We start from the raw sequence: 21568 nt of genomic DNA, 5'->3' as shown, positions 1-21568 counted from the left end.
TTTTCTGAAAGAGGTAAATATGTGATCTCAGTCTGCCACTTTGAATTAAAAATCACAAGGAGTTCTTCATTTCTGTCAGGAATTCTAGTTCTAGATTCATTTAGGAGAGATAAATGACAATGCTGGCACAACAAACCGAGGTTTCAAAGTGCTCCACATTTTTTGGTCTCATTATTCAGGTGAAAGAACTTTTTGCAATATAAAAATATGCTAAGAGGGAGTTCCCGTCGTGCCTCAGCGATAATGAACCTGACTAGTATCCATGAGGAGGAGGGTTCAATCCCTGGCCTTGCTCAGTGGGTTAAGGATCCGGCCTTGCAGAAGACTGTGGCATAGGTTGCAAATGTGGCTCGGATCCTGTGTGGCTGCGGCTGTGGTATAAGCTAGTGGCTACAGCTCTATTTCCACCCCTAGCCTGGGAATCTCCATATGCTGTAGGTGAGGCCCTTAAATGCAAAAAATAAAAATAAAGTAATAAAAATACACCGAGTAAAAAAAAAAGAAAAGAAAAGAAAATTTCCACAAAGGAAACAGTATTGTTCTTCCATGATATACAAAGGAATGCTCAATAATGATGTCCAGAGTTAAGTACCTAAATTTAGCTGTCAATATAAATCTGTATTGGAGTTCCCTTGTGGCACAGTAAGTTAAGGACCTGGCATTGTCACTGCAATGGCTGGGATCACTGTTGTGGTGTGGGTTCAGTCCCTGGCCTGGGAACTTCCACATTCCAAGGGAGTGGGCAAAAAAAAAATACATATGTATGTGTGTGTGTGTGTGTGTGTATACAGTATCTATGTTATTAATCAATACTTAGTGAATATATTTGAATAGAGAGCAGCTAATCTGCCTTAATTTTAGAGAGTGAGGTGATTTCGCACAAGAAAAGTATTTTCTCAGTATTTTTTCTTTGAAGAGGTCATCCAGGAGGATCATTATCTTATTAAGCAGTTCTTTGGAAAAAGCAAATTCTTTGTGAGGATAGGCCAGGAAACACTTCATATCATCTAATCAACCAACCAACTTTCCTTGAGCTATATGTACTCTATACTGCATGTGGTAGGCGAATTAAAGCCCCACTGAAGATAACAAGGCCTTCATTCCTGAGACCTGCCAATATGCTAATGTAAAAGAGATTTTGCGGCTGGAATTTGCTGACTTTAAGGCAGGGAGGTTGTCCTGGATTATTTATGTTGGTCCAATGTCATCACATAGGTCCTTAAAAAGTAAAAGAAGAAGGCAGAAGATTCAGCCAGAGATGCAGTGGAAGAAGGTCCTGACCCACCCACTAGGACTGGTCATCTAAGAAGGGGGCTCTGAGCCAAGGAATGCAGGTAACCTCTCGAAGCTGAAAATAGCCCCGAGCTGATAGCCAGTAAAGAAATAGGAACATTAGTCCTATGACCACACAAGATTCAAATCTGCCAACAACCTGAATGAGCCTGGAGGCAGAATTTCCCCAGAGCCTCCAGAAAGTAAAGCAGCCCTGCTGATACATTGAATTTAGCCTTTAGATTTAGACAGAGAAACCAGTGAGCCAAAATTCTGTCATTATAAACTTTAAATTTGTGGTAATTTGTTACAGCAGCAATAGAAAAGTCATACACTTTTCATATCCACTGCTCTTGGTACTGCGGTGGATATCCACACTCAGATTTTCAGCATGGAATTCAGCTTGTAATTTCTTCAGAGGTAATATCAGGATGGATTATATCTTGGTACCAACCAAGTGTTTCAGAGTCACGCAGTATCACAGAGCACAGCAAAGGGAGAATGGAGAAAGGCATATTACACTCAATTTTAATTTGTGACTTTGGTTTAACTGACTTGAAACCAATATATGCTCTTGTGTCCGTTGAACTGTGGTCAAACAGAGATCACTTGATTCAACAAATCTTAGCTGCTGAATGCAGGGTGGAGTACTGGGATTTTGGCCAGCAGCTTTACCTCTTTGACCTAATTTTTCCAAACTGAAAATGAGATAAAACCAGTTTCTACTATTTCACAATAAATTGATAAAGGGCAAGTGCAGCTGAAGAACAGGTTTAATAGTAGATGCTCAGGGCTCTATGTGAGAGGACTCATTGGGTAGGGGTGAGAAAAGAAATACCTGCTGTATCTGAGTAGAATATTCAAATTTAGAACATAAGTATTACTATACAAACTCAGGAAAAAGAAACATACTGTCAGATGGAATTTTTTCTTTTTAGGGCTGCACCTATGGCATATGGAAGTTCCCAGGCTAGAGTTGCATATGAATCCAAGCCACATCTGCAATGCCAGATCCTTAAACCACTGAGGGAGGCCAGGGATCGAACCCACATCCTCATGGATACTAGTTGGATTCTTAACCTGCTGAGCTACAGTGGGAACTCCCCAGATGGAGTATTTGTTTTACTTGACATCACCTTCAAAGGTTAAGAATAGGACCCCAGAGATCCCGCTGTGGTGTGGTGCAGTGGAAACAAATCTGACTAGTATCCATGAGGACACGGGTTTGATCCCCGGCCTCGCTCAGTGGGTTAAGGATCTGGTGTTGCTGTGAGCTGTTGTTGTAGGTCACAGATGAGGCTCGGATCCCAAATCGCTATAGCTGTGGTGTAGGCCGGCAGCTGTAGCTTTGGGAACGTTCATATGCCCCAGGAGCCACTAAAAAAAAAGAATAGGCTCTCAAACTAACTTCTTTTCCAACATGGTATAAATTTAATTATAATGATCATATCCAAATACTTTTCACCCTTCATTCTAGATTGTTAACACAAATTCATACTTTAGTTCTACTTTAGCATTCCCAGTTTCTTACAGAATTCAGTGGGTGATAGGAACAGGTATAGAAGGAGTGTGATTTGTCAGCAACTACATCTGAACACTCAGGGTAGGAGGTAGAAAGAAATATCACTCACCATCTGGGAAGAAACTAGATACAAATTACAATGGACAATGTACTGTTTAAAACATTTCTCGATTCAGCTATACACTTTCCCAGACCTCACAGTGATGCAACACTGCTGCCTGGGTGGTCCTATCCAGGGGCAAATGTCTTGCAATGGTATTGGCTTCAGTTTCAGAGAGAGGTGTTTTGTGTTTTCTTCTGCCCTTTAATATTACCTGGCTTCCACCTCAGGATGACACCAATTGTTCTATGGGTTTTGTTTTTGTTTTTTTTTTCCAGAATGCATGAGACCTCATTTTGCTTCGGCTTATGATCTTCAAGTGGATCCAAACTTACCCATATATTCTTAAAATATGTACACATTCACCATATATAAAACAACTTTGTTTGCCTAGTCACTATTGGCTTTTCCTTCTTGGGTTTTGGTGTGTGTGTGTGTGTGTGTGTGTGTGTGTGTGTGTGTGTGTGTGTGTGTTTTAGGGCTGCACCTTTGGCATATGGACTTTCCCAGGCTAGGGGGCGAATTGGAGCTGCAGCTGCTAGCCTACACCACAGCCACAGCAAAGCAGGATCTGTGCTACATCTGCAGCCTACACTACAGCTCACGGCAATGCCAGATCCTTAACTCAGGGACTGAACCCACATCTTCATGTATAATAGTCTGGTTCATTACTGCTGAGACACCAGGGGAACTCATGTTTTTTTGTTTGTTTATTTTTAAGCTAACCCTATTCAGTAACTTGTGTTCACCTTCATACAGCCCCACCTATAATTCTGATTTGCTTAGGCCGTATTTTACAAGTACTTTGACTAAAATTGCTGACGGTAGGTTGCAAAAGGAAATTAACTTCTTTCAACAGGATGACTGACTTACTAAGGTATTATTGCTATTAGTGTACCTTCTCTAAAAAATGCTCATAATTTTATATAGGAAGACTGGAAGGGAATAAAAGCTAATGATGCAATTCTAGCAATGAAAACAGCATGATAGACATTTTCAGAAGGAGTTGTTCTCCAATTATAAGAAATTATAGTTCTCCACAGGTAACTGTCTACATTTGGTTTTAATATATAACTGTCTACCTTTGGTTTTAATATATAAATTGGTATTTTAATTTTATCAGTAGATTATGGATTTCTTTCTGCTAGATGTGTTATTATGCTATTGGATTATAGAAACTTCTATTTCTTTCGTGTCCATTCATATGGACAGAAAATATTTTTTTCTTCTCTATTTAACTATTCAATAGTACTGTTAATTTATATCACCTACATTGTTATATCAAGGTAACCACATTAAATTAAGAAAAAAATTAATAGGAGGCTATCATTCACTCAGATCTGGGACAGCAAACAGGGCTAACAGGAAGCAAACCCTTCAGGCGAGTCAAGCAAATAAACCTTTCAGGGAGGACATTTTTTTATTTTTTATTTGGTTGTGCTTGAGGCATATGAAGTTCCAGGGCCAGGGATTGAACCTGAGCCACAGCAACCATTGACTTGAACCGAGCTGCCGCAGTGACTATGCTGGATCCTTAATCTGCTACACCACAAGGGAACTCCTAGGGAAGATCTTTTTGGGAGATTGGTTACCAAAGGGCAGGGCTAGTTGGAGATGGAAACCAGTGGCATTATTTTCCTAAATTATATTTAGGTAAGACACCTTAGAAATATGTCTGGGAAATTAATACTCTTGGTAATTCCACTCCATTTAAGCTACATTAAATTTTACTTCAGTAGCAGTGTTTTTGTTGCAGAGTTTGGATTTTGTCTTGTCAATTTCCAGGACTTATTCTCAGGCCTAATTTATTTAACAACATGTTGAAATTATTTTAATTATTAGGACTTAGTTTTTTATTCCACATCTACTCTTATTTTTCATTAAAGCTTTCTTCTCTTTTGTTAGTGTCTTTTCCTGAATTGTCTGACTTCCCCTGAATGTGGGTGTGTTTTGCCATTCTTCCTCTTTTCTCTTCTGCTTTCCCAGAAGATCTTGCCCCTAGAAACTAGAAAGGACTGTAACTTTAAGACTAGTCTCTACATTTATCTGGTATAAAAGAGAAATTCTATTGCATCACATTCCCTCAGCTTCCTTTTGCGTATTGAGATTTTACTGATGATAGGTTCCAAAGAAGTAATACTAAGCTGATACTCTTTCTAGGAGACTTCTCAGCTGGGGTCATACCACTTTCTGTCCCCTGAATAAGATACCTGGAAGGGAAGGAATTCTTGTCGTGGCTCAGCGGAAAGGAATCTGACTAGTATCCATGAGGACGCAGGTTTGATACCTGGCCTCACTCAGTGGGTTAAAAATCTAGTGTTGCTGTGGCTATGGTGTAGGCCAGCAGCTGCAGCTCTGATTTGACCTCTAGCCTGGGAACCTCCATATGCTGTGGATGCCGCCCTAAAAAGACAAAAAAGAAAAAAAAAAAAGATACCTGGAAAGAAGAGGCTATTTTACATATTTTTCCTACACTCCCTAAAATACTTTTTTTTTTTGCTTTTGTGCGTGTGTGTGTGTGTGTGTGTGTGTGTGTGTGTGTGTGTTTAGGGCCACACCTGTGGCATATGGAAGTTCCCAGGCTAGGGATCGAATCAGAGCTACAGCTGCCAGCCACAGCCACAGCCACAGCAGATCCAAGCAATGCCAGATCCTTAACCTACTGGGATTGAACCCGCATCCTCATGGATACTAGTCAGATTCGTCTCCACTGTGCACACAACAGCAACTCCTACCTGATAAAATATTTATCACAGTATTTCTCAAAAGGTCAGTCACCTGCATCAGGTTCACTTGGGTGCTGATAAGAATGCAAATTCATGTCTTAGCCCAGAACCAGAGTCAGAATCTCTGGAGATAAAGCTTAGGAAACTGCAGTTTTATTTCTGCTATGTGCTGAATTTTCTCCTGTGCCTTAGCCCGAACTTTCAGTCACTGCCTAGATATGGTTATTTGAGTGTATTTTCATCCCATGCTTACTTAACACATCCAAAATTAAACCATCCATTGGCCATCTATAATTGTCATGTTGGCACACCTGGAGTCATCATTGGAGTCATTTATCCCTGTGTTCTATCATTTTTATGTAATCAACTTACTGGGCTTCGTATCAATCACTAGGAAAGCCTATGATGACAGACATAGGTCATGTCCTAAAGGATTGTATTCTTTTACAGAGAATAACTTAATGCTGTAGACTCTTTTGCATGTGTGTGTGTGTGTGTGTTTCCAGAAATACTCCTTTACCTACCTTGTCAGCACCCTAATCTAGAATCTAATCACCTATGCTTAGACTGTTATAATTTTCTCCTAATTCGTTTCTTTGCTCCTAATCTCCCACCTCTGCTCAAAGATTATTCTGAACATTTAATCTTCAAAACACCATTGTGAAAGTATTTTACCCCCACTTAATGCCTTCATTGTTTCCAGCTGCTTGTAGGCTATTTTTCAAAGTAGATTAGAGGCTCTTTAAAGTATGGCTCCCCCATATAAACTCTTTTACCCCTACAGGCACTTATCATAGGTCAAGTATTGTGTTACATGTTAGGAGCACAAAGCTGAAGCTGATAGGCTAGTGGAAGACAAACATATACACCACTAAAATACATTATATGTGCAAACAAAATATTCTAGGAGCAGAAATGAGGGTGCAACTCTTCCTGCCTAGGAGTCAGTAAAGCTTCACATCAGTTGGCTCTTGAAAGTGAATTTAAACAAAGTTGGAAAATGCAATGCTCATAAAAGGGAGATGGTTCTTGGAAATCTGATATGCTCATACCTATCATTATTCTGAGCAGAAACTTGAGCTGGGAATTCCAGGTGAGCGGCTAAGGCAGTCCTCAGTAGGTTCGCACCTTTATGCAAGTTCACTGCCAGGTAAATGGCTCAGCCTTCTCTGGCGCTGTCCCTTCAGCATGGACAGGTGTTCCTAGGGAAAGGTGCATATAGTTGCACTATAGTCTTCAATACCCAGGACAGAATTAAATCAGAGATCTTTCCCTCTAAGAATCACAAGATAATAGAGTTGGAAGGGATACCGAAAATTCCAGTTTAGTTGTTTCTAATTTATATCTCCCAGAATCTTAGGGAGTTTCAAAGTGGCAAATGAAAAACTGAAATCAACTTTCAGTATTCGAAAAAGCCTACCAGAAATCGCATCTTCTGGTGGTATTAACTGCTAGGTTTCCTTGTTTTGTGATAGAAATCACATCAAATCCACGTTAGATGTGGGCTTTAACCGAGTTGTGTTCCGATTAAATACAATTTGCTTTTTCATGTTTATACTTAACTTGGTAAATAACTTTTCAAAATCCAAGAGATCATAGTCGAACCCATAAACTTTCCATAATGTTTGTAATTTACGAAGCACTATTCACTGACTTCAAAACTATGGAATGGTTAAAGCATAGCCCAGAGTCCTTGACTCTTAGTCCACTGCTCTTTTCAACTGCTCAGAGCTTCTAGGTTCCTTCTGTGTGTCCTAGGCTTCAGAGCCTCCAATCCCGGATTCGGAAGCACCTGCTGTGCCATAGCTACTGGGTCACACTGCCGCCTTCCAGTCAGCAGCGACCGCTCCCTGCCCACGTTCAGGAATGCGGCTCGCTGCCACGCATGCGTGGTGCAGCGACTCACCGCCAGCGCCGCTCCTCTTCCCCTGGAGCTGGGACCCTGGGTAACCTGCGAGGGTCGGAGCCCAGGGTGCGCCTGCGCAGTCGCTTTTGGAGCGCTCCTCATCTTCCCCCTCCGCCAAACCGCTCGGCCACCACTGCCATCCATTCCTCTCTCTCCGCAGCCCTTTCACCCCTTAAGACAGCCCTGCCCTCGGGCGCGTCACGAAGGAAACCAGCTCTCGATGAGGGCAGCGGTCGTTGCTAGGCCGCCGTCGCCCAGGGAGCGCTGTGCGTGTCTGAGCGCCGTGCGTGTCTGAGCACCGCCCCGGCAGCGGGCGCGTCTAAAGTTGTATCCCCCGCCGCTCCCGCCCCTTCCGCCGCTCGCGCGCGCGCACGGCCGGCCCACGGCGCGCCCGGGTTGGCTGCGGCGGTGATCGCGGCGGCGGCGGCGGCCTCGAGAGCGGTAGTGGTTCCTGCTCTGCTTTAATAGTTCCCTCCGCCCCCTCCCGCCGGACGCTGCTGTGTGGTTGCCTAACAAAAATCAACTTTATTGTTTCTCAGCCCCACCTCCCGGCGCGTCGCTCGTCCTCAGGATGCGCTGAGGCGGAGGGGAGGGAGGCGGCGGCAGGTCCCTCTCCTCCGAGCGCCCGTCCGGAGGGGAGGGAGTCACGATGTCTGGGAGCCGCCAGGTCGGTTCGGGCTCCGCAGGGACCAGCCCTGGCTCCTCGGCGGCCTCCTCGGTGACTTCCGCCTCCTCGTCCTTATCCTCTTCCCCGTCGCCCCCTTCCTTGGCAGCTTCGGCGGCGGCGCTGGGGTCCGGCGGGGCGGCCCAGGCCGCGGGCTCTGGCGGCCTCGGGGGCCCGGTGCGGCCTGTGCTGGTGGCGGCCGCCGTGTCCGGCAGCGCCGGGGCGGTGTCCGCGGGCCTGTCCCGGCTGAGCTGCGCCGCCAGGCCCAGCGCTGGCGTAGGAGGGAGCAGCTCCAGCCTAGGCAGCGGCAGCAGGAAGCGACCTCTGCTCGCCCCCCTGTGCAACGGGCTCATCAACTCCTATGAGGACAAAAGCAACGACTTCGTCTGGTGCGTTGGACGAGCAGCCTTCTGCCTCTCTCTACCTTAGGACTTTCTGCTGTTGGGGCGGCTGGGGTCCGGGGTGAGGGCGGTGTGTTGGGCTCTGTGGCGGTGTCTGCAGAGGGATCCGAGCGTTTGCAGGGGTTGGTGAGGAGAGGTGGGGGAGTCCCGAGGCAGGATGGCAGGATGGAGGTATTAAAGACGTCGATGCTGGTGGGGAGAAGTGGAGGGAGTTTAGGGAGTAATAAATAAGGGGAGCGATGGAAGGTCAAATAAATTGCTGTACAGAAAAGGAGAAAGTTGGGCACGGAGGTTGGGCCTTGCGTTTTCTGGCTATCTGAGGAATTAGGCACCCTGTCAGTCCGGATTGCTCGTTGAGGTTAATTAAAACTTGTACAGAGAGAGAGGCTTAAGGTTCCCGGGATGCTGAGGGAGGGAGTTGGTGGTCAAAATTTTCTTATTGGAAGTATGGTGGATGGTACTCTAAACATGGATGTTTAAAGGGAAGTAGTATTTGATGTAAATATCCATCGTGTGTCCGTGTAAATATCTCCTCCCACTTCAGAGGCTGGGTCACTTTTAAATCTGTTGTTGACGCTCCTGTAGTCAAGGAAGTCTGTTCACCAAAGAATTCCACCTCTCAGCTGAACGTCTTGAAAGAGGGGACCACATTTATATTTGTCATTCGTGTGTCAGATGCAACTGTATTACATTTGTATTAACACATTAGAGTATACTGAAACTTCGGATTTGAGAAACACTAGGAATTGTCATCATAGAGTCTTGAATGATACACAGTTACAACTTTTGGCATAGAGAGGTTATCCTTGATAAGTGAAAGATGGAGTTGATTGTCTTGCTGGAGAGTGTTTGGGAATTTTCATTGGGTTTTGTATCTACAACCCAATCCAAGTGGTAGGATTACGAGAAAGGAATTGCTTGTAGCTGAGTGAGAACTGGTAGGATTTTGTGCTTTTCCTCTGGAGAAAATTGCCGATAGAATATTAGTGATGTAGGAAGTTGACTTGCACTGTCATTGTAGGGGAAGTTGATTCACTTCAGGGTTGAAGATGATCTGAATTGTTGTCATTAACTATGATAGGGCTAGAAGTTGGAACTATAAGAAAGTTATTGATTAGACTTACAGTTTTTAGTTCTTGCAGTGAAAATGTCATGCATATTTTTGCATTTGTCATAAATAACTTTGGATTCAGAATTGATTCATTTTTCGCTGAAAGTGGGCTATAATTATAATTGTTATTTATAAATAATTTAAGTAGTTTATGGTTGGAACTAAGAGGTGTTTGTGTTCTTAACCAGCAGAGAATGCCATATGATAAGGTAGAAGCTAATGAAACAAGGTGAGGGTTTGCAGAATTTGTCTTGTTAGCCGCCATTTGCATTTCAGTTTTCCATAGGCTAAAAGAAAACAAACGTGTTGTTATCCATATAGGTACTCTAAAATAGTGTAAAGGGTGTGAGAAATAAGGGAATCAGTCATTCATTCAACAGATATTTATTTCGCGTTCACTGTCTGCCAGGCACTGTAAACACTTCATTATACTTTAAGTCATTTTGTAGGGGATTGGAGACGGATGGAGTATGAGCAGCTGGCACTTATTTTTATTTTATTTTTATGGCCACACCCGTGACTTATGGAAGTACCCCAGCCAAGGATTGAGCCACAGCTCTAACCTATGCCATAGCTGCCTCAGTGCCAGATCCTTTAACCCACTGTAGTGGGCCGGGGATTGAATCCGCACCTCCACTGCCACCTGAGCTGCTTCAGTCTGGTTCTTAACCCACTGCCCCCCAGTGGGAACTCCTACTATAAAAATTTTTAGGGGTAAGGTTATTAAAATTTCTATTAGTTTGTTACCTAATGTTTATTTATTTATTTATTTATGGAGGTTCCCAGGCTAGGGGTCTAATTGGAGCTACAGCTGCCAGCCTATGCCACAGCCACAGCAGATCCGAGCCGCATCTGTGACCTATACCACAGCTCACAGCAATGCTGGATCCTTAATCCACTGAGCGAGGCCAGGGGTCGAACCCTCAACTTCATGGTTCCTAGTCGCATTTGTTTCCGCTGCACCCCAACGGGAACTCCATTGTTACCTAATTTTTAAAAATTAAAATCCAGTCTCTAAGTTTTTACCCTGTAGTTTAGATTTTTTTGCTTTCATTTATATTCCAAGTGGAAGTGTCCAGTGAGAATCTGTAGGTAAAAGTTATAGGGTGTTCTTGTAGTGGCTCAGCGGTAGTGAACCCAGCTAGTATCCATGAGGACGTGGGTTCTATCCCTGGGCCTTGTTCAGTGGGTCAAGGATCCAGCATTGCCGTGAGCTGTGGTGTAGGTCAAAGATGCATCTTGGAACACATTGCTGTGGCTGCTTACAGCTCCGATTCGACCCCTAGTCTGGGAACTTCCATATGCCGTGAGTGCAGCCCTAAAAAGACAATAACAAAAAACAAACAAACAAAAAATTGTAAGGATTTGGAGTTTCCTGGTGGCCTAGCAATAAAGAACTTGGTGTTGTCACTGTTGTGGCTTGGGTTTGATCGCTGGCCTGGGGACTTAGGCATGCCACAGGTGGCCAAAAAAAAAAAAAGTCCCAAATATTTGACTTTGTAAGAATCTCATAGTTTGTTGTTTCTTTTTCTGTTGAGGTTGAATATTCAGAAGAATTCATTAATGGGAATCAACTTTCTTGATTCTTAAGCTTTATTTGATTTGGCCAAGCCTTTGGGGTAGGAAGATAAGGATTAGGCAAGGCCCAAGGAATACTTTTCATTTCTAATTGGCTCTGGGTGGTTGGCCTGCTTTGCTTCAAGGTCATACTGTGAACCAAATCCAAATTACTCTAAGCTTTTACATCTAAATGAGGCTTAAGTTTGAATAATGATGATAATGCTTTATTCATCACATTTTAAAGATATACTTTTAAAATGAAGTCTATACTTCATTTTTCATTTTATCCTAGAGCAATTTTGTGCAGTTATATAGAACTTCCAGTTTTAATATAATACTAATATAATTGTATTCTCACAGCGGTACAGAGAAGTTAAGTAACTTGGTTTCAGATTGGACAGCTGAGGGACAAAATGTAAACGCAAATCTCCCAGTTCTCAATATAGTGCTTTTTTGGTATGGCATTAAAAACATTCACATCTATAAGTACATGTATTTAACCTTGTAATTCTTAAATGTGGTAGATTGGAGGGAAACAGCTGTTTCATAATCACAGGATTTAAATGTTTTTATCCTTAATCATTCCCTCTTCTTGCCTGTCTGCCTGTCTATTTCCCAAGAAGACGAAACAGAATTGGAGGCTGGAGTGGGCAGTGTAGTTTGCAGAAGCTCCCTTGGTGATAATGACTTGTCCTCTTCCCCTCCTTGTGAAGAGTTGATTTAAAATCAAATGCCTAATTATTAGTAACACATATCGGCCTCACCTGACTTATATTTGAAGGCAAATACTTAATTGCAGAATTGATGAACATTTTAGGGATTTATAGTTTTCACTTTAATATTTCTTTCGTACAAAGGATTGAAAATATGTTTCAGGTAATTCTAACAGTGTTTATAAATGGAAAATCTGTACTACAGTTGAGAGTCGTATACAGTTTTAGGCTGGATAGATCTCTGACATTCAAAGAAAATCTTTGTTACTTTGATTTTTCATACATGATCCATTTAACTAAACTATGAGTCTAGCCTGTATTTGGAAGACTTCTTTCTTTTATTCTATCACATTACTACTGCCAATGCATTAGCCTGAACAACTGCTTGAAGTGATCTTTTCTACCTTTTCAAGTTCCAGATAGTCTTTTTTTTTTTTTTTTTTTTTTTTTTTTGCTTTTTAAGGCTGCACCTGTGGGGCATATGGAAGTTCCCAGGCCGAGGATTAAATCAGAGCTACTGCTGCCAGCCTACCCCACAACCATAGCAACTTGGGATCTGAGCCGTGTCTGTAACCTACACCACAGCTCACGGCAATGCTGGATCCTTAATCCACTGAGCAAGGCCACGGGTCGAACCCACATCCTCATGGATACTAGTCAGATTCATTTCCACTGTGCCACAGTGGGAACTCCTCCAGATATTTTCTAAATTGTAGCAGAAATACGTATTTTTAAGTAGATAGCCCCTTGTAAGGAAGGTTAACTCTTCCTGATGAAAAGGTAGAATCTATGTTAAGTCTCTCTACCATTTATTAACTATGTGACTACCTCTCATGTCAAACTATTAACATTAGACTGTCCTGAAGGAGCTCCTGATTTAAAGTGAAGAAAGACTTTTAGTCACATAATTATAGTTATCACGTCCTGGCATTATTGCTTCTCTTAGTACTATGGCAGATGTCAAAATCTCCTCTGAATTCAAATGTTGTCTCACAGTCCTCAACATAGCACTCTAAGCAGCAACTCTCTATTAATCACATTTAACCCTAAAGATGAAATCTATTGACCATTTCCTGCTAATACAAACTGTTAAAAAGTGAAATAAAATAGGAGATATCATGAATCTGTCATGATAAAGATAAGTTTGAAGAAACTTTTCGTTACTTATTTATGCACAATGTATGTACAATGTATAGCTTACTGCATATGAGGGTGGAAAATTTTTGTTTTTGTTTAAGACTTTTTTTAAACTGAAGTATAGTTGATTTACAGTGTTTCAGGTATACATCACAGTGATATATATGTGAAGTGTTTTTGAAAGTCACTAAATTATGGGATACAGTTTCCCCTCTGATAGTTAGGAAAGTAAGTGGAACATGTAAGTGAAATGGTCACATTTTAAGACCATTTTGAGTCTATAAATAGGACTAAATAATTTAAAGAGCTGTTAAGCATATTCAAATATTGAAATAAACGTAAGAATTTACTACATTATTATTATAGTAACATCGGTCAATAATTTCCTTGAATCTGCAGAACTGAAACTTGGTGATTCTTTTGCTTTATAATACATGTGCCATTTGGATAACAGTAATGATGAAAGAAAGGTATATACTCTGAAGAAGATAATGTCAGTTTTTTTTGTTTTTTGTTTTTTTCTGTTTTTTAGGGCCGCACTCCTGGCATATGGAGGTTCCCAGGCTAGGGGTCTAATCGGAGCTGTAGCCACTGGCCTGCATCAGAGCCACAGCAACACCAGATCTGAGCCATATCTGTGACCTACACCACAGCTCACAGCAGCGCCAAAGACTTAACCCACTGAGTGAGGCCAGGGATCAAACCCGCAACCTTATAGTTCCTAGTCAAATTCATTTCCACTGAGCCACAATGGGAACTCCAAGAAGGTAATGTCAAATCATAGCAATTCATTATGGTTTCCTGACTATCGGATGGTGGGTCATGAGCATTGTTGTCAGCGGAAGACTTAGGTGAATCAAATGACAGCATAAAGAAGATTATGAAGCAGGATATGAAAGATTGTTAATTTGAATTCTGGTCTACAAATTGAGAGGGTTGTACTTGTACAGCAGTAGTTCATTACTAAAGAGTGTATTGATTAGTAGCTAACTACCTTTTCCTTTTATAATATTTTCCTGGTAATAAACCAGCATTACTTAGGTGATCATATTCCATCTAAGAATTGTTATTGATTAAAGCAACCACAATCTTAAACCTTATTCACTCTTCTTCTCCTTGCATATGTATATTATTTTTGATGAAAGAACAAATTAAAAAAAAATTATTTGTTTTGGGAGTTCCCCTCACGGTGCAGCAGAATAGTGGGATTGGCTGTGTCTCTGGAGCACTGGGACACAGGTTTGAGTCCTGGCCCTGTGCAGTGGGTTAAGGATCCAGTGTTGCCAGAGCTGCTTCATAGGTTGTAACAGCAACTTGGATCTGGTTCCTGGCTCTGGAACTCCATATACTTTGGGGTGGCCAAAAAAGAAAAAAAAAATTATTTGTCTTGGAGTCCCCATTGTGGCTCAGTGGGCTAAGGGTCCAGCATTGCCTTTGCAGCTGCTCGGGTCACTGATGAGGTGTGGGTTTGATCCCACACCTGTCACAGTGGGTTCTTTCCTTGGCTTGGGAACTTCTGCATACTGATGGTGGGGGAGGGGGACAAAAAAGATATAATTTGTATATAATAGAAGTCACCAGTATAGTTCACTGAGTTTGGCAAATGAATACATCTACGTAATCACTCTAATCAAGATGTAGAACATTTACTCTAGAAAGTTCACTGTGTGACAGCTTTGCACTCTGTCTTCTGCCCTCACCTCTGACACCTAGAGGTCAGTGATGTGTTTTCAAACATTTGCTTTGTCTAGGATTTTGTATTAATGGAATTGTTCAATATGTAGTTTTTTGTGTGTGATATCTTTCATTTGATGTGATGTTTTAAAGATTCACTAATTTCGAATGATTCTCTACTTTTAATTGGTGAGTAGTATTCTATTATACGGATATAACATTTATATATTCATTAGTTAAAAGATATTTGAGTTTCTTTGTTTCTGAAGTTTTTGGTGATTGTTGAAGAAAGCTGTTGTAAACATTCACATTCAAGTTTCTGTGTGGACATGTCTTCACATCCCTGGGGTAAATATCTAGGAGTGTATTGCTGGGTTGTATGGCCAAGTGTATGCTTAAAATTATAAGAAACTGCAAAACAGTTTCCTAAAGTGACTGTATCATTTTGCATTTCTGCCAGCAGTGTATAAGAGTTTCAGTTCCACTCTTTGCCAAACACTTGTTTTCAGTCTTTAGAATTTAAGACATTTTAGTGGGTGTATGCAGTGGTATCTTTATTTTCATTTTCTTAATGACATGATGTTAAGCATACTTACTTGTGCTTATTTCCATGTGTACATCTTTATAAAGCGTTTCTTCTAATCTTTGGCTTTTTTTCTCGTAAATTGTCTTGAGTTGTAAGAGTTCGTTATATTTTATGGCTGCAAGTCTTTTGTCAGTTGTGATTTTTTTTTCCCCACTCTTGTTTATTTTTTAGTTTTCTTAGCAGTGTCTTTTGAAGTGCAAAAGTTTTAAATTTATGGATTTTTTTTCTCTATGACTTTTGTGTTCTAAGAAATTGTTGTCTAAGTCTTCCTGTATATTCTACAAGCTATAGTTTTTTTTGTGACTAGGTTTATAGTCATTTCATGTTTTTATATACAGTGTGTGGTAAGGGTTGGAGATTTTTTCCCCTCCACTATAGATGTTCAGTTATTATAGCATCTATTTGTTGAAAAGACCATCTTCATTCACTGAATTTTCTTGGAACCTTTCTCAAAAGTTAATTAATATGTTCAAGTTTATTTCTGGAGTCTTTGTTCCATTGGTCAGTATGTGTTTATCCTTATGCCGATACTATACTGTCTTGATTACTGTATCATCGTAAATCTTGAAGTCACATAGTGTAAAATTTGTTCCTCTGTTTCAAAGTTGGTTTAGTTATTTAGGATGTTTGCATTTCCACATAGATTTTAGAATTTGCTTACTTTAAAAAAGCATGCTAGGATTTTAATTTGGGTTACTTTGAATCTGTGACTCAGTTTAGGAAGATTTGACATCTTAATATTGAATCCTTGAGCCATAAGTGTAGTATATTTCTCCACTTATTTAGGTCTTTAATTTCTCCTAATGTTTTATAGTTTTCAGGTATAGAATCTTGCACATATTTTGTTAAGCTTTTTTTTGATGGCTGTTGTAAATGTTATTTTAATTTCAATTTCTTTTTTGTTTTCTTTGTTTTTTGCCTGTGTGTGGGGTTTTTTTGTTTTTTAGTTTGTGGAGGTTTTTTTGGGCCACAGGTGTGGCATGTGGAAGTTCCTAGGCTATGGGTCAAATCAGACCTGTTGCTGCCAGCCTACACCACAGCTACAGCAACTTGGGATCCGAGCCACTTATTTACTAATTTCTAAAGAGATATTTTGCATTTTTGTTTATGAGTGATATTGATCTATGTTTTTCCTATAATATACATGTATATTTATAGGTTTTGGTATTTATTAGTTTGCTAGGGCTGCCATAAGTGGGTAGCTTAAACAACAGAGATTTGTTTTCTCATAGTTTTAGAGGCTTGAGGTCCAATATCAAGGTGTTGGCAGGTTTGGATTCTTCTGAGGCCTTTCTTTGGCTTACTGATGGCCACCTCTCAGTGTGTCTTCACATGTTTGTCCCTTGGTCCGTGTGCTGTCTGTATTCTAATCTCTCGTAAGGACACAAGTCATTTGGTATTAGGTCCTGCGTACATGACCTCATTTTACCTTAATTACCTTTTTAAGGCCCAATCTCCAAAAGATCTTCTGAGGTACCCAGGGCTAGGATTTCAAAATACTGATCTGAAAGAAGCTGCAATTCAGCCCATCACATAGAGAGTGATGCTGGACTTTTAAAGAAATGGGAAATGTTCTCTATTTTCTGAAAGAGTTTGTGGACTTGTTATGTTTCTTCCTTAAGTGTCTGGTAGAATTCACCCATGACACCATAGTTTTTGAGGAAAGGTTTGTATTTACTACTTAAGTTTCTTTAATTGATAAAGGGCTATTCAGGTTCTTTACTTCTTATTTATTTATTTATTTATTTCGCCACACCTGTGGCATGTGGAAATTCCCAGGCCAGGAATTGAACCGTGCCACAGCAGCGACTCAAGCCACACCAGTGACAACGCCAAATCCTTAACCTGTTCAGCCACCACGGAACTCCATCAAATTCTTTATTTCTGCTTTGGTAATTTGTCTGCTAAAGGATTTGTCCATTTTGAATTTATTGGCATAAGTTTCATACAAATACATTATGCTTTAAATATTTATAGGATTTGGAGGGATATCCTTTCTTTCATTCCTGATACTGATAATTTGTGTTTTCTCTTTTTTTCCTCTGATAGGCTAGAGGATTATCAGTTTTATTAATCTTAAAATAACTGGCTTTGGTATTATTGATTTTCTATATGTTTGTCCATTTTCTATTTTACTGATACTTGGCTATATTATTCTGCTTTGAGTTGCATCTTCTTTTTCTGCTTTCTGAATACAGAAGTTTAGATTATTTTGTTCTTTTCTAAGAAAAATGTTTAATTCTGTCAATTTCCCTTTCTAATCCCTGTGTTAATTTTCATTTAGTTCAAAATACTTTATCATTTCCATTGCGGTTTCTTATTTGAACAATGAATTATTTAGAAATACATTGTTTAATTTCTTTCTTTCTTTTTTTTCTTTCTTTCTTTTTTTTTTTTTTTTTAATGGCTGCACCTGCAGTTTATGGAAGTTCCAGGGTTAGGGTTTGAATTGGAGCTGTGGTGCATCTGTGACCTAGTTGTAGCAATGCCAGATTCTTAACCCACTGAGGGCGGGCAGGGTTTGAACCCACATCCTCATAGAGACAACATTGGGTCCTCAACCCATGGAGCCACAACACGAACTCCTGTTGTTTAGTTTCTAAATGAGAATTTTCTAGATATCATTCTGTTATTGACTTCAAGTATAATTCAGCTTTTTTTCAGAGAATATGATTTGTTTGAATTCAGTTCTTTTAAATTTATTGAGATTTGTTTCATGGTCCATCATAAGCTTTATCTTGGTTAATGTTCCATATGCACTTGAATAAATGAGTATTCTGCTCTGTGTAGGCTGGTGTATTCTATAAATGTCAAATAGTCAAGTTCGGGGATTTGTTAAGCTGTGTCTATTCCTATTGATTTTGTGTATACTTGTTCTGTCAGTTACTGAAAGAGGAGTGTTAAAAATCTTTAACCATTCCAACTGCAGTTGTGGTTTTTGCTGTGTCTCCTTACAGTTCTGTCAACTTTCATTTCATATATTTTGAAATTTAGTAGGGCACACAGATTTAGAGTTGTTGGATTGATCTCCTTATCATTTTGAAATGCCCTTGCTTATTCCTGATAATATTTGTTCTCAAATCTGTTTAGTCTGTTAATGTAGCCTCTCTGGCTTTCTTAAGTATTTATGTGGTATGCTTTTTTTCTCCTTCACTACTTCTGTATTTTAATATTTATAGTAGGGTTCTTGTAGATAGCATATGGTTGAGTCTTTTTAATTTACTGTGACAATTTGCCTTTTAATAGGATTGGTTAGACTATTTGCATTTTAGCATAATTATGATGTGCTTAGGTTTATGTGTCTGTCTTGCTTGCTCTTTGTTTTCTGTTTGTCCCTTCTATTTTTCTATTTTTTTTTCTCTTTTTTCCCCCCTTCCTTTCTAGACTTCTTTTGGTTTAATTTGATATTTTTAAGATTTCTCTTATTTCCACAGTTGACTTATTAGTGCTAGGTGTGTGTGTGTGTGTGTGTGTGTGTGTGTGTTTGGGGGAAAGTATTGCTCTAAGATTTACAACACTCATTTAAAATTTTTTACACTCTACTTTCAAATGTTATGTATCATTTCATATACAGTGTAAGGATTTTGCAGTAGTATGCTTCCATTCTGATCCATTCCAGTTACTTTACTGTGGCTAGAAATGTAAGCTCTCTCTCTCTCTCTCTTTTTTTTTTTAAGGGAAATAGAAGTCAGACCTCATAAAAAGCATTTAAACCATTTAAAGTGTACAGTTCAGTGTGTAGCCATCACCACTGTCTAGTCCCAGAACATTTTAATCACACCAAAAGTAAACCCAATACCCATTAAGCAGTCACTCTCCTCTTCCCCTGGCAACTGCTAGTTTGCTTTCTGTCTCTATAGATTTTCTGGTTTTGTATGTTTCATATAAATGGAATTATGCAGTACATGGTATTTTGTGTCTGGCTTCTTTCACGTAGCATAATGTTTAAGATTCCTCCGTGTTGTCATGTGTATCACTTTTTATGGCTTAATAATATTCCATTCTAGTGATAGACCACATTTCTTTTATCCACTCTTCAGTTGAGGGAAATTTGGGTTGTTTTCATTTTTTATTTATTATGAATAATGTTCCTGTGAACATTCATGTGGAAATTTTTGTTTGAACATTGTTTTCCCGGCTGTGCATTATTTACCTGGGAGTGTAATTGCTGACATCATATGGTCATTTTGTTTTAACATTTTTAGGAACTGCCAAAGTGTTTTCCATTACACCATTATACATTTCCACCGTTGTGTACAAGGTTTTCAGTTTTTCTTCATCTTCACCAATATGTATTATTTTTCTGTTCTTTTTTTTTTTCTTTTTCTTTCTTTTTTTTTTTTTTTTTTTTTTTTGATTATAGCCTGTAGTGGGTGTAAAATAGTATCTCACTCATTGTGGTTTTAATTTGTATTCCCTTATCGACTAGTGATGTTGAGTATCTTTTTATGGGCTTATTGGTTATTCTCTTATTTTTTAAAGTTTCTGTTTTGATCTTCAATAGTTAACTTGGGTCAGTCAGTAGGATATTTCTTGGTGGCCAGACTAGAGTTCAGAGAAAAGTTATGGTCCAAAATTTCACTGGTTGAATGCATTTTCTATAGAGGTGTATATTATGTATAGTGTTTGGGTTTTCAGTTCAAGAGTATAAGACTAATTTAATTGGGTTATAGTTTAGATTCAGTACTGTATTTGTAAAATAAAATTTAACTACTAAAATGTGTTGTTTTAAAAAGTTATTATAAAAAAATCCATGTAGGAGTTTCCGTTGTGGCTCAGCTGGTTAAGGACTTGATGTTGTCTCTGTGAGAATGTGGGTTCGAATTCTCACCTTGCTCAGTGGGTTAAGGATCTGGTATTGCTGCAAGCTGCAGTGTAGGTGGCAGATGTGGCTCGGACCCCATGTTGCTGTAGCTGTGGTGTAGGCCCCAGCTGCAGCTCTGTTATGACCCCTAGCCCAGGAACTTCCATATACTACAGGTGTGGCTATTAAAAAAAAAAAAAAATCCATACAGTTTGGGATTTCTTTTATCTCTGATAAGGAGCTGGGAATACTGTCTAATGAAACAGATATGGTATTGTCTCTGTTTATACTTCCAGACTAGAACTTGTTGTTTCTGTAGACCCTCCTACATTGGAATCTACACATGTTTTTCTTCTGTGTAAACTTGATATCTTTCCTAGTGGCCGAATGGCTTGTGATGGGTGCTTTTCTGAAATACGAGTAAAATACAGCAGTTACATCTTGTTGGAATTGGCTTGAAAGGATATTTTTGGGTCAATCATATTTCCTGTCTTAGGAATTTGAAATTAGAAAACCACTTGAATTGGCCTATTGTTTTTTTTTTTGTTTGTTTGTTTTTTTTTTGGCTGCACCCATGGCATATGGAGTTCCTCGGCTAGGGGAACTAGGGATTGAATCTTAGCCACACTTGTGACCTATGCCACAGCTGCAGCAACACCAGATCCTTACCCCACTGCACTGGGCTGGGGATCGAACTTGTGCCTCAGTGGTGACCCAAGCTGCTGAAGAGGCAATGCCAGATCCTTAACCGGCTGCACTATAGCAGGAACACTCCCCTCCCCTTTTACATTAAAGTCCTTAATGAAGTGTTGGTGCTGAAAGGGCTATATAGTTGAGCCTTGAACAGCAAAGGAGTTGAGGTATCCACCCTCTGCCCAATTGAAAATTCACCTATAATTTATAGTTGGCCCTCCATATCTGCAGACTCCACTTTTGCACATTCAACCAACTGCAGACCATGTAGTACTATAGTATTTATTATTGAATAAAATCTGTGTATAAGTGGACCTACACATGTCAAACCTGTGTTGTTCAAGGGTCAGCTGTATATATCAAGTTGATATGTTTGAGCAGCAGAAAAAGAAACATTAGTCACATTAATTGTAGGGCACTAATGAAGACCTGTATTCCATAAAAGTGCACTCAAGTCCCTAGATCCACCTTGAATCTAACACTAGATCTTATGAGGCCTGGTGCTGATGTTTGCTGTAATTCTCCTAGTTGTCCATTTAACGTTCTAACTACATAAGCATAATTAAAATTCTTTTCCAGCTCTGAGCCTTTAATGGTTAGAACTGTTGCTCTGTTTGAGTAGAGAAATCTTGGGAATGCATGAATGCAATAAGACCCAGGAAGAGATTGAGAGTGTTATTGGAGGTGATTTTCACACTG

General features: G+C 39.9%; 2 protein-coding genes across 14 annotated transcripts in view; one reads left to right on the top strand and one right to left on the bottom strand.

The window, feature by feature from the left end:
* The window catches only part of PAPPA2 (pappalysin 2), a 522663-nt gene extending 514816 nt beyond the window's left edge, over positions 1 to 7847 (bottom strand). Inside the window, exons 1-2 of the mRNA XM_084977645.1 lie at positions 7527 to 7847; positions 6673 to 6822 (exon numbers count right to left, since the gene is read on the bottom strand). The gene's annotated coding sequence lies outside the window, so the exon portion shown is untranslated. The remainder of the gene's footprint in view (positions 1 to 6672; positions 6823 to 7526) is intronic.
* Positions 7848 to 7920: 73 nt separating this feature from the next.
* COP1 (COP1 E3 ubiquitin ligase) overlaps positions 7921 to 21568 on the top strand; it is a 200745-nt gene continuing 187097 nt past the window's right edge. For 11 of the 13 annotated variants that reach the window (XR_014816273.1, XM_084977699.1, XM_084977697.1 and 8 more), the window contains exon 1: positions 7921 to 8579. Coding sequence is in view for 10 of the 13 variants with exons in the window: in XM_084977699.1 (XP_084833825.1) it covers positions 8176 to 8579 (404 nt within the window). In the remaining 3 variants the exon portion in view is untranslated. The remainder of the gene's footprint in view (positions 8580 to 21568) is intronic. The other 2 variants (XM_084977702.1, XM_084977701.1) reach the window with 1 other exon arrangement.

The sequence above is a fragment of the Sus scrofa genome, chromosome 9 (genome assembly GCF_054392235.1).
Source record: "Sus scrofa isolate SSC_HxYL_T2T_F1_AM1 chromosome 9, Sscrofa_HxYL_maternal_Yorkshire_Landrace_v2.0, whole genome shotgun sequence".
In the NCBI taxonomy this organism is placed as follows: Eukaryota; Metazoa; Chordata; class Mammalia; order Artiodactyla; family Suidae; genus Sus; species Sus scrofa.
The sequence above is the reverse complement of the archived record's forward strand: the minus strand, read 5'-3'. Positions and strand labels throughout refer to the sequence as shown.